At 29.4% G+C, this 13195-nt stretch overlaps 2 protein-coding genes across 2 annotated transcripts; one reads left to right on the top strand and one right to left on the bottom strand.

Moving 5' to 3' along the window:
- Positions 1–1096: 1096 nt before the first annotated feature.
- LOC137825561 (LIM domain-containing protein PLIM2c) lies at positions 1097–3262 on the bottom strand. Its single transcript, XM_068631255.1, has 5 exons — positions 2963–3262; positions 2431–2530; positions 2266–2294; positions 2010–2099; positions 1097–1656 (listed from the first exon to the last, which is right to left on the bottom strand). Exons 1-5 carry the CDS (start codon positions 3095–3097, stop codon positions 1384–1386), a joined length of 627 nt encoding a protein of 208 aa, XP_068487356.1. The 5' UTR covers positions 3098–3262; the 3' UTR covers positions 1097–1383.
- A 5762-nt stretch (positions 3263–9024) lies between these two features.
- LOC137827206 (remorin) lies at positions 9025–11268 on the top strand. The gene is made up of 5 exons (XM_068633437.1): positions 9025–9411; positions 9752–9802; positions 9991–10078; positions 10395–10476; positions 10895–11268. The coding sequence occupies exons 1-5, from the start codon at positions 9198–9200 to the stop codon at positions 11087–11089; spliced, it is 630 nt and encodes a 209-aa protein (XP_068489538.1). The 5' UTR covers positions 9025–9197; the 3' UTR covers positions 11090–11268.
- The last annotated feature ends 1927 nt before the right edge of the window (positions 11269–13195 follow it).

Raw genomic sequence — 13195 nt, 5'->3', positions numbered from 1 at the left:
TTTTATCAGATATATGTATTTGTATTTTTTAAATATTATTATAAATTTTTATTCTGATATTTAATTTTATGTAAAAAAAATATAATATGGATAAAAAATTTGGAAGTAAAATAAAATCAGGAAAATTTGAATTTAGATTCGATAAATAAAATATTTGCAAAGATTAATTAAAATACAAAAAAAATGAGAATAAGAGTATGTATTGTTGATACTTTTTAAGAGAAAGGGAAGTTATTAAATAATAAGAGGAGTTATTAAATTAATAATATTATTTTTTCAAGATTAAATTTGGAAAATAAGTTACTAAACTGATATATTGAACTAATGTTATTTCTTTCTTTTATATGATTATAGATTACACTAAATTAGATAAAAAATTATTAATTTATTTTAATTTATTTATTTATTTTAATTAATTAAAAACTTAACTAAAAAATTAGCTTTTTTATCTATTTGATCAAAATTCAATCAAATCTATTTATTAAGAATTTTTTTATGAATGGATAATCCATCTATAAAAATAATGCATTTTTAAATATTAAAAAAATTGTAAAATAAATTTAAATAAATAATTTTAAAAATTTAAATAACAAATTTAAGAATAATTTGGTTATGAAAAAATTTATTGGATTAATTTTGATAATATTGATGAAAGAATGAATTGTATTTTGAAAAGTTATAAATGAATAATTAACAATTTAAATAAGGGAATTGATAAATCTAATTTTTTATATTTGATGAATAAAATTCTTTTATGAAAAATTATATCAATAATATTATCAAATAAATGAATTCAAACCAATATAAATGTTGTTCAAGTGTAATCTCCATTAACTCAACTTAAAACTTAACATTAAAGGTAGTTTTTTTTCTCTTTTCTTCTTCTTCTATTTCTTCTATTTCTTCTTCTTCTTCATTCTTCTTTCTCCTTCTTCATTTTCATATCACATCTCTCTTTTGCATAGACTGATCTACCTTCTCTGTCAATTCTTAAGTTAGTTTCTTATTGTTTTTTCAAAACAGATTCAGAAGTGAAAATGAGTAGAGAAAATTGTGATACAGAAGTGAAAATGAGTAGAAAAAATTGTGAACCATATTAGATTGTGTCCCTTAAGTTATTATTACATAGGAGTGATATGATATGATATCACAGAGGAGAAAAACCTCCCACAAAGAATATCTTGTAGTGAAAAACTCTTTGTTTAAATACATAAATAAACCTCTCAAATTAGCTTACAATAAACTAATTTGTGAAAAAATGTCAGAAAGTGGAATTTAACCAAACAAGAGAGTGAGCCAAGTGCAAACACTCTAAAGAAAGACCTTTCTATATAGTATCCCTGAAAGAAAGGGAGGAAGCATCTCATTTTTCCTATGCTTCATTTAGGACTTTTCTTCTGTTTCTTCCTCTTCAGGTTCTTCTGGCTTTGGTGCCTCTTCTTCTTCAGCTGGTTCAGGAGGTGGTGTGGCATTCTTCCTGTTTGCAGCAGCTTGGAGTACATGATGGTAATTCCCTTTCTCCATGAAAAGCTGTTGGAAATGGTGCCTGCAGTAGAGGACACCGTCTAGGGCAGCATAGGAGGAATGTGTGAGGTGGCAACCTGCATGAGCACACCTAAAGCAATTCTTGTGATAGCATTCCCCTTCCAGTGTCATCTGTTCAGCAAAGCAAAAAATTTGTAACTAGAACAAGTTCAAGGAAAATTCTAATCTAGGTAATGAGAAATAAGCTTAATAAACAAACTAAAATGTGTCTTAAGATAGTAATCAAAACACAAATCTTATTGTGGATTGTTCAGCAAGGAAGGCCAACCACAACCAGCATTCACATCTTTCAGGCTCAATGCTTTAAGGAACTGAACTGAGGACTACTATGCCATTTCTTTTGTGTCCAACATAGTAATGGAAAAACAAATCTTATTTCAAATTGTTCATTGAGATAGTCTTCAGGCTCAGCAGTTGAAGGGTTGTGGATTATAATCAAGAGTTTTCTGATCGATTCTACATACCTTTTCCAGAGGATAGACAGTTTTTGAGCAAACTGAACATTTGTCTAGAGTTCCACTGAACATGGAGGAGAGTCGGTTGGGGGTCTTATTCTGAAAATGAAGATTATTGTTATTGACGTGTTAGCAAATCACACAAGAATATTTGAAAGAAAAAAAGTTATATAGCTCTTTGATGCCTTGAGCTTATTAAAACTAAGGTCTTAATAATGATGGTGATGGTGATTTCCAAGTATATCAGGCTGGATAGTGAACGTACCACCTCATTTTGTTTATCCGAAGACCTTGCTGTGCCGCAATTACAATCATGTAAAAAAGCATAGCATGTTAGACAAACCAGTAGAATGTTACAGGTGAAAATGAATTTGCACTGAATGAGATTGTGGCTAAAAAAAGTGCTGAACAGAAGATGGTAACATATTACCTGTCTGAAAGTTCTTGCTGAAATTGCCAGATTCCTTGAAAAGCTGTTCAAAGTGTGGCTTGCAGTAGAGGACACCATCCATTGAAGAGTATGTACTCATCTGACCAAAAATAAAATTGCACCATTGGCACCAAATTTTAGAACAAGTTTAAACTACATAAATTGTTTTTTCTTGAATCAGTTCATATCAAAGTACAAGCTTGGCCAGTTATGTCATCATAGAATTTAAATTCTAGCACCAGGAATCCAAGATCAAAACTAGTTTCTATGGAATTCAATAATGTCATGTAGTTCATTTCATGCACTTAATTAGCTCAGTAATTGCATGCTTCTATTCTATATGATTTTGAGGGCATAATTGCATTGTAGGATGCTTCATGCTAATTACATGGTTACCAAAAAAACTATTAAATGCATATTGAAACACAATGACAATGAGAGATAAGAAGCATATTTAGAAAACATGTTTATGGCGTGAGGCATATATTCCATGAAAGATGAAGAAGAAATGGTGTAAAAGAAGAGTATATACCGTGAGGCATCCCTTGCAGTGACTGCATCTGAAGCAGTTCTTATGGTAAGGAGTACCTTCAAGAGTTAACAAGTCAACCACATAAACAGTCTTATCACAAGCCTTGCATTTATCAAGAGTTCCTGTGAATGACATTTTGGCTTTCCTCCTCAAGAATGATGCAAAACAAGGCTCAGGAATTTTCTGGCTGGTGTTTGTGCTTTTCCCTTAATCCAAGATCAGAGGATTAAAGAGAAGTTCAACAAGAGAGAACAGCACTCATTACCTTGCACCTCAGACAAATGGGGATTGAATAAAGTCTTTGATTTGTCTTACCAAAGTTATTTATATCAGATTATAACGTATTTGAATGCAATGGTAAATGGTTGGCAAGTGATTAGAGACCTCAAAATATTAAGCAAAGGATGGGAAATCTTTGCCTTAATTTGTGGAGGTAAACTTATTGTGTGGAGTGAAAAACACTGACCATTTCAACAATATATATAAAAATAAATAAACCTCATTCCAACTATTCTTGAATCCAACTTTTTTACATTTAACTCGCTAAGAAAAGAAAATTTTCATATTTAAGATGATGAAAGAGTTACATCCAGAATAATCCAAAAGAAAAAATTAAATCCACAAAGAGCAGTTATATTTTTAGAATTTGATAAATTAGGAGGACTTTGCATTCCTTGCAAGAAAAAAAATTCTCTTTTTCTCTCATGGATCTCACTCTTTTTGTCACAACCAATTTCAACCTTGCCACGTTCCTTTAGTAAAGCTATTTTTGGTAAAAAAAAATCTGTAACCTTTCTTTAGATAGGGATTTCTTTTTGAAGAATTTGAAATGATTTATGAGAAAATATGTTTAGGTAAGAAATTTTGAAAAAATAGAAATTCAAAAAATTTATTAGAGTAATTGGATTAATTAAGATTAAAGAATTTCAAATTTCAATTAAAAAGTAGGAATTTGAAATTATTCATATTCTCAAATTCATATTTTGGTCATTTTAGTTTGGATTGAACTTAGTTTAAGTTGATTTGGTTCAACCTAGGTTAAGATAAACTCGACTCGACTTGACTTGTGATTCATCCAACTTAGTTTAACATGGCTCCGACATGATGTCTCGGCCTAACATGAGTCCAACTCAACTTGGCCAAACTTGACCCATTTGTCTCGGTCCACCTAGGCCCAACCCGAGCTAGACACAATAAAACTTGACTCGTCATAGACTTAGCTCAACTCGGTAGAGGCAGTTTCTTCCTGCACCCCCACAATTTTGTAAATTCCGAAACTGACCCCCACAATTTTGAGATTTGGGAGTGTGCTACGGATTCATCAATCCGGAAGTGAATCATGTTGCATTCCGAATGAGGGGGTGTTCTGGAAGCAAAGTTTGCATAAATTATTGATTTCCGGATTGCTGAATCTGGAAGCCTAATTTCTATTACGGATTGGTGGATCCGAAATGATTTTTTTCAATTATGGATTTCTGAATCCGGAATGCATGTTTTGAATTACGAATTGGCGAATCCGGAATGGTTTTTTCACTTATGGATGTTTTGCATTTTTTTATTTTGGATTAACACTATCATTCATGTACTACCGGAAGCATCAATCCTGAAGATTACCGAATGCGCCAATCCGAAAATTTACCGGAAGCGCCAATCCAAAAATTTACCGGATTTCATAATCCGGAATACAAAAAAAAAATGTACAATTTATATAGGGACACTTTTGTCTTTACGCAACCTTGTGGGGGTGCAGGAAGAAAAATTAGGGGTGCAGGAAGAAACTGCCTTCGGTAGAACGTGATTCCGCCTCGACTTGACTTGACTTAGAATAGGGTAGATTTGACTCGACATGAGCCCATGCCAACTTGGCTTGACCAGACCCGAGCCAACTTGGCTCGACCTTGATCCCAGTCAACTAAACTCAATCGTCCCTAATCCAACTTTATTTGATCAAGTTGCAGCGGACTCAACTTGATATGGGCTCAAATAGATTCAACTCGACCAAGCTTAACTTGGTTTTGATTGAGTTAGGCTTGATCTGGTCTTGATCGAACTAGGACTGACCTGAGCCTAACCCAACTCAATTAAACGCGGTTGGTCCGGACTCAAATGAATGTGGACCTTCCACAACTCAATTGAATATGGGTTTGTCCTGACTCAACTTAATTTGGACTCAAGTCAACTTAGCTCGACCTTAGTCTAAGCCACTCGACTTGTTGGGGACCTAAATTGATTTGGATTGAATTTGACCCGAGTTGACTCAACCTGACTTTCCATGAGCCCAACTCAATGCTATTTTATTTGGGTTTAGTCCAATCTAACATTTCATAACTTGAAAATAATTTTGTTTAATGTAAATTGAGGATTTTTTTTGAAAATATGAAATAGAAAATCTCAAAGAACCACTACAAAAAAATATCATTAAATAACAACTAATTTAGAGACAAAAAATAATTAGTCATTATATTGAATAAGTTAGATACTATTTATAAACTTAAAAACTATTGGTATCTAAATTAATTTCTATTATTAATTAAAATTTATTAAGTAGTTTTTAAATTGGTATTTAATATTAACTAACAAAGTTTTAGCTACTAACTACTTTATATTCTAAATTAGTATTTAATTAAATAAGTAATTAATTTATAATGTAAAGTAGTTAATAATAGATAATATTCTCGGGAGCTAATGATAGATTCAAATTTAAAAACTATTTTATAAACTTTTATTGATAGTAGAAACTACTTTATATACTAATAACTTTTTAATTTATAAAATAATATCTAACTTAGTTTATATAATAACTAATTTTTCTTTCTCTAAATTAGTTGTTATTTAAGGATTTTCTTGTAGTGAATTTTTGATAAAAAAAAATAACACCAATCAAGATCTACTAAGAAAATTATCAATAATGATATTTTTAAATTTTTAACAACTATTTGATATTTAAATAATTTTTAAATTCAATGACAATTGAAATATTTTATAAAAAAATTAAAATTCACTAAATTTAAATTGTCTTAGAAACAAAACATTTAAAAAATAAAACAATTTAAAATAAGATCAATTCAAATTCTAACATATTTAAAATAGATCAATTCAAATTCAACATATTTGAATGTCTTACAAATTATGAAATTGGTGAGATAAAACTTTTATTTTATCTTATTGGCTAAAAAAATTATATTAGTTCCATAGAAGTAATACTTTTTTTAGTAATTTACAATATTTTGATTGTTATAATTTCAGTACATTAAACTTTCAAACTCAACACTTGTATAACCCATTAATTTACTTGAGAAAGACACTGATACACTTTGAAATGTCTAGATACGGTAGAAACTTCATTAATTTTTATTCTTATTTTATTAGAATAATTTTATGGTATTTATGTTTGTTCTCGTTCCGGTAATGACCTAGAGAATTATTGCTCGATGCATCCTGTCGGTCGGTCACTTCAGTCTTCGATCCTCTTCTCTTATTGCTCTTCCTTCTTTTCTCGTCTCTCCTCTTGCAGTCGCTCGGGAACACAAGTTCGGATGGTACCTGCAGAAGACATTCCGACGATCAAGTCAGTAAAGGACTCGATTCTGGTTGTCAGAGCACTGTAGATAATGACGTACCTGATTCTTGAAATTTGTGCTATTTATAGTACCTTAATGAACATTCGTTGGTGGACCAGATTAGGGGATTGGTTCGTGTTTAGGGTTGCGTTAAATAACCTTTAATTACGGGTTAACCTTGTTGACTTGGTCAACTCATGAGTGTCGTTATGAGTCGGTCGGCCACGTGCCACCTTGCTGACTTTGGTATCGTGAATGAGTGGTCAAATTGTCTGAAATACTGACGAGTCAAGGTGACTGTCCGGCTGTACTAGTACAATGTTATTTTTTATTTAGCAACTAATTTAATTAGTTTCATTTACTTAATATTTTCAATTCACTAAGTTACTTGTTATATATTTTTTAATTTGTTTGTCAACTTTTAGTTATGCTTTTTTAACATTTTTGAAGAAAAGTTTTTTGAACTCCGAAGCATTTATACTGCACCAAACAGCTAAGATTTATAGGCTATAGAAAAACTGAAGATGTTGAACCTTATGCTATCTTTACATACTAGCTTGTAGATTAGAAATATTCTTTTTACATACAATTTCAATACTGTGTCCACAAAAATCATATTATTCTTGTTCATATGGATCTCCAAGCCCTTGTATGTAAATTCTAATACTTTTTATTATAATGGTGTATATTGATAATTAATTAGAAATCATTCTAAACGTGACTTTTAGACTAATATAATAAGAACTAAAAAATATTGTATATAATAATTTATAATTAAATTTAATAAAAATAATAACATTCAATAATATTTAAACATTAGCTTCCGTAATCAATGTTCCCTTTTTCTTCCTAAGCTAGTGGTGACTCTTGGATTAAAAACTGGGAAGCAATGCAATAGAAAAAGAAAAAAAAAATGAGATTCTTTAATTAAAGAAAAACAAAACAAAATGAATAAACATTTTAAGAGTAATTTGGTTGATGGATAATTAGTTTTTAGAAATTAGTATATTTGGAATATAAGTTAAAATAAAAATATTATAAAATTTTGAAAAAAAATTAAAAATAATAAATTAAAGTAAATTATTTCATAAACTAATAAAATAAAAATATTTTTATTTATTTTATTTTAATAAAAATGTAAATATTGTTTATCTAATTAATTTTATTAAAAAACATCATATAATCAATTATTCATAAATATTAATAAAATATTCTCCAAATTATTTATATTTAAATATGTGATCAATTATATGAGTATATAATTAATTATGTGTTAATTTTCAAATATTTTTTATAATTATACGGAAAACTTAGCACATAAAATTGGTCTATTTTTTGTGCTTTTAAAATGTTTTAGTTCCTTGTTAATTTTTTTAATATTTTTTTTTTCCATTCAAGCTTTGCTGCACTTTGAAACAAATAAAATGGTAAAGTGGATGAGAGTCTAATCTATTTTTGATGAAATAATTATATATTTTTTCAAATTTTATAAAACTGAAACATAATTATTTTTATGAATAGAAGTTGATGAAAACATGAGTTAAGTTTTAGATGGGTCAAAATTGTTTTGGAATTTGAAATAAACATTGTATAAACTAATATTTAGCTCAACATCTGTTCCATTCTATCTTCAAGTAATAAAAGTAAAATAAAGTGTAAAAAAAAATAGAAGATATGCATATCATTAATCATATAAAATTAGTATGAAAACTTGGGTGGGCAAGCATGATATTCCACTATATATATCAAACCATCAAATTGTAAAAATCAGTCAATATCATGTGGGTTCCACAAACACTAATTCTTTTATATATTAGCTTTAATATTCTTTTGATATATTTAATTTGTGGACATAGAAAAATTCTCTTTTAGTAATTTGTTATACATCACAAAATAAGATGATAAATAAATTTGTATATATGTATTATCTGAATTCGTCAATTAACTAACTTAATTCAAGTTAAGTAGAAAGATAAATATAAATTTATGAATGTATATTTTTAAATTGTTAAGATAATTTTAGGTTGTATTTTAAAATTTAGGTAATTATAATTTTTTATTAAAATGTTATATAAGCCTTGTATTCAAGGATTAATTTTTTTTGTTTCCGTAATATAAGGAAAATTAATTTTTATTTATAGTACAAACTTTAAATCTTCTAAATACTTGTAGTAAGGAAATTATTTGAATAAGTTTTTATCTGTCTTTAATAACTGAAATTATCATAAAAATCTCAATCTTAAAAATATGTCGAACCCAACTCCAAATATGTAAAATATTATAACATTCAAAAATAAGTTATTTAATTATAATATAAATGATCAAATATAAAATTAATATAATAATTTATTAGATGGAATATTTGTATGTTGTTGTAAAAATATAGTAACTCTAAATAAAATGCATGAGAGAAGATTGGTTGAGAAATTTAGGTATCTTGGAGGGGTTTGACTAATTTTGTTACCATTCTAATGTCTAATTGTGTCTAATGTTAACATCTATGAGGTCAATCATTTCTAAGCTACAAATTAGTTAAAGGACTTATTCAAGGCTCCACCCTTCTTTCTTGGAACTTTTGCAAACTATAAATAATAACTTCCTCTGTTTTCATCTCTCACTCTGTTTTCATTTCTAACTCTGTTTCTTAATTCAACGCTCCAATCCAAGCAACGGCGATGGAAGAGCTGCAATCGAAGCCCGAAGCTGCCCATGCTCTGGTTGTGGCTGAGGTGACTCCGGTTGTGGCTCAGGAGGCTCCGGTTGTGCCTGAGGTGGCTCCGGTTGTGCCCGAGGTGGCTCCGGTTGTGGCTGAAGTGCCCTCCCACGATGCCGTTGCAAAGGAAGCTTCTGGAGCAGAAGAGTCGAAAGCTATACTTGTTGTACCCGAGAGTGAGTTTTGCATTGCACCTGTTCCTGTTCATATTTTCATTCTCTGATGACCGTTCATACTTCGTGCTGATCAAAAAAAAAAAAAAAAAAACTTCATGCTAAATTATTATTAGTGTTACCAATAAGAAAAAGAGAGGTAGAAGGTGGATTCTGCTTTCAAAGCTGATATTTCTGTTGAGAGATATTGGTGCATGTACACAAATATAACATGCTCATGCATCATACCACTATGCCATTTCCAATAATATCATGTTTTTCACACTCATCTTTTGATTGAGTTAGTTCCTTTCATAAAATTTGTTTGCTTTACCAATTTCCTGTCATTTTCTTGGTTCAACAGAACCAGTAGTTCCTGCAAACCAGCAAAGCTGGAGAGGGTCTCTTGATAGAGGTAAGTGTTAACCCTTCAATTTATTATTGTTGGAGATTCAACATTAACTACACACGACTAAATTATACTATATAACTATGCAAATCACTATTTAAAACTTTCATGTTAGAAGATGCTGATTCACCAATCACTTTTTTTTCTGAACGAGGTTTATTAATTTCTAAGCTATTCACTTATGTTATGAACAGATATCGCTCGGGCAGAAGTCGAGAAAGAGAAAAAGTTGTCCTATGTGAAGGCATGGGAAGAGAGTGAAAAGGCCAAAGCAGACAACAGGTAAGACTTCTATGTATTTTAACAGTTTATGCATATGCCTCAAAGAAGGGTGAATCTTCATTTTGAAAAGTTAAAACTAAATGTGTGTTTAGAAACTCATTGCAAAGTTAAAAATCACGTCATTTAGGCTACAAAATGCGAAAGTTGTAACAATTAGCTGAGTGTTTGGGCAAACTAAAATGTTAAAGTTGATTTTGCAGTAGAGTAATCTATATAGAATGATACTGATGATAATAATATGACATTTCATTGACCCTATTACATATTTCCTATACAAACTCACCTAAACTCGAGACATCATTTGATCTGTTAACAGAGCTGAAAAACATCTCTCAGCGGTTGCTGCTTGGGAAAGCCGCAAGATGGCAATTCTTGAAGCTGAGTTGAAAAAAATAGAGGTAATACTTGATTTTCATGTTCAGTATATAGTTTAATGTGATGCATTTCTCACATATACATGCTATGTAGTAACATGGTTGGACTGAAGAAACTGTTCTTTTCTTTACATCAAACAGTATAATAAATTTGATATGTTAGGGAAGATGCAAGGTATACGTTCCCTGCATGAAAAGCAATAGGATGCATGAGCATGCTATTATTCTATACCTGTCTAAGGATTTTTGTTGTCTTTGAAGATAGCTTAAAAATATATTCTATATTAACTAGAGATATAACCAAAGTATATGGTATATTGCAAATGTCGTTTTACTCAACTGGTTTGGTGAAGTTGAGAGATTAAAAGTAGATCCAAATGAACATAGAAGTATAGTGCTTGTGCTGAATAATATAGCTTTGAACAACTTCTTGTGTGAGCAGGAAGAACTGGAGAAAAAGAAAGCAGAACAAAGTGAAAAGATGAAAAACAAGATGGCTTTAATTCACAAGCAAGCAGAGGAGAAGAGGGCAACGATTGAAGCCAAGCGTGGTGAAGAGGTTCTGAAGGCAGAGGAAATTGGTGCAAGATACCGTGCAACAGGAACCACTCCAAAGAAGACCATAGGCTGCTTTTAATTTATTGTTATGCCTTTTGGTGTGACATAATTTGTATTAGTTTCACCTCTCTTGTTCTCAAGGTTATATGAGCAATGATTGTTCTAAAAAAGAACAAAATTTTGTAAATGCCTCTTGTTTTTATCATCTTGCTTGGGGTGAAATGTTCAATGTAATGCTGTTTTCCCTTTCTCTATTCATTCTTTTCTATCACTATTGCCCATTGGATCATCACAGTAACTTACAGTGACTAGAATTTAAAAGCAAAGTACACACAACCATTCTTTACATATCCTTAAAAACAAGAGTTTAAAGTTTGTTGGAAAATTATGACAAATGACTTCAGAAAAACTGGATCTCTTTTCCTCTTCCTCCTTCACCCGTCTTGCAATTAATAATGGACTCTGTAAAAGTTTTAGATCCAAATAACAACTATAGACCAATCATAGAACTCACAACTCCAAAAAGAAGAAAAAAAAAGAATTAATCGGTATAAAATTTCAACAACAAAATGTTGGAGATCTCAACTACAAGATATTTCATAATATAGGAGTGAGTGCAAACATTACCTTGTAAGTCGATTTTATAAAGTTGAGTTAGGTTTAATGTTTATTTTTTAATATGGTACCTGAGTCATTTAGAATTTATTCTAATGAGAGTTTGTCGAGCTTATCATGTAATCTCCTATCAGATCATCCATAAATATATAGTCTCATACACCAGACAATTTCAGCTTGAAGATCTCATGAAGTACAGATAATAACATTTCATAATAGCTAAGTGAGCGTAAATATCACCTCTAATTTTATAAGTTTGAGTTAAACTTAAAGTTAAAAAAAAAATCACTGAAAAAAGCTTTGCTCATTTCTCATCAATTTTGCTCTCCAGTTGTCCTTTCTAAAAAATGGTGACTCATTACCCACTTCAAAGGAAACCTGTTTAATAAATGAATTACTTATAATTAAAAAGGTATTACACATCTTTTATTTTTTAATGAAGTTGAAAAATCTATTATAACTAACCTCTTTTAATACGGTTAAGAAGAACTTAAAATTTACAGCGTAAATATCTTGCGTGCAAATCTAACGTAAGTTATGTTTAAGTAGCAAGTAATTTTTTATTATCATACATATATAGTGTGTTTTACTGCTATTATATTATATAGTATATTAAAATAACTTAAAAATATGACGTAAATTTTATTATGCTAATTAATGTGATGATTATAATATCTTAAAATATAATATTAAAATGAAAAAAAAAAAATTCAAAGTGGATTGACAATGTGGTTAGGCTCTAATTTACAAAAAAGAATAATTTTTTATTAATTATTTGGGTTTACGATTCTTTTTAAGATTTTAATGCTATAGAAAATTTAAAATACCAGTTCACTTGTCTTGTCAATTTATTTTATAAATGTAATATCTGTAATATTAATAAATTTAGAGTAAAATATTGAAATATGTTAAGCTTTTAACTAAATTTATCTTTTAAATTAGTTTTCTATACTGTTTTATTTTAAATTTTGGGGAGCAAGTTCACTAATCCTTTCTTAAATGGGATGGAGCAAGATTTTTTTTTCTCACCCTACCTATTGTCAATCAATAAGCATACGTTTAAAAAATAAATTAGATATTATAATATGATATCCAATAATAAATATTATAAATTTTATAATGGTCAAAATAAACTTATTCTATACCATAATATGTAATAAAAGGGTGAAAAAAAATCCATCCTTGTGAATGGAAATAAAATAAAATAAAATATATATATATATATATTAAATATTTAAAATTAAAACTTTATTGTCTTTGGATAACAATATTTTCTATTGTAAATGCTGACTATAGTCTAAAAACAACAAAACAATCAATCTTAGATCCAAAAAGTATTTAGCTTATATTAATCTGATTATGGTGAATTCAGTCCTTCATTAACCCTAAGTAATATTGGTTTCTGAATTTTTTCCATTTTGTTAACTGTGATCTTTTTCCTCCTTGTTGGTCATGTTAGGGTGTAATGAAAAGTGAAAAGGTTGTGGCTAAGAAGAGCTGTTTGGTTGGGTTGTCCAAAATGAATGCTCCATATATATATATATATATATATATATATATATATATATAT

The sequence above is a fragment of the Phaseolus vulgaris genome, chromosome 8 (assembly GCF_051622355.1).
Source record: "Phaseolus vulgaris cultivar YP4 chromosome 8, ASM5162235v1, whole genome shotgun sequence".
NCBI classification, from domain to species: Eukaryota; Viridiplantae; Streptophyta; class Magnoliopsida; order Fabales; family Fabaceae; genus Phaseolus; species Phaseolus vulgaris.
The sequence above is the reverse complement of the archived record's forward strand: the minus strand, read 5'-3'. Positions and strand labels throughout refer to the sequence as shown.

Excerpts from the sequence above, each read along its gene's own strand:
- LOC137825561 (XM_068631255.1), bottom strand. The coding sequence starts at position 3,097 with ATGTCATTCACAGGAACTCTTGATAAATGCAAGGCTTGTGATAAGACT. Across the intron at positions 2,100-2,265 it reads CGGATAAACAAAATGAGGTG|AATAAGACCCCCAACCGACT; the intron begins GTACGTTCACTA and ends CTTCATTTTCAG. Across the intron at positions 1,657-2,009 it reads CTGTCTATCCTCTGGAAAAG|ATGACACTGGAAGGGGAATG; the intron begins GTATGTAGAATC and ends TTTGCTGAACAG.
- LOC137827206 (XM_068633437.1), top strand. The coding sequence starts at position 9,198 with ATGGAAGAGCTGCAATCGAAGCCCGAAGCTGCCCATGCTCTGGTTGTG. Across the intron at positions 9,412-9,751 it reads TATACTTGTTGTACCCGAGA|AACCAGTAGTTCCTGCAAAC; the intron begins GTGAGTTTTGCA and ends TTGGTTCAACAG. Across the intron at positions 9,803-9,990 it reads GAGAGGGTCTCTTGATAGAG|ATATCGCTCGGGCAGAAGTC; the intron begins GTAAGTGTTAAC and ends TGTTATGAACAG.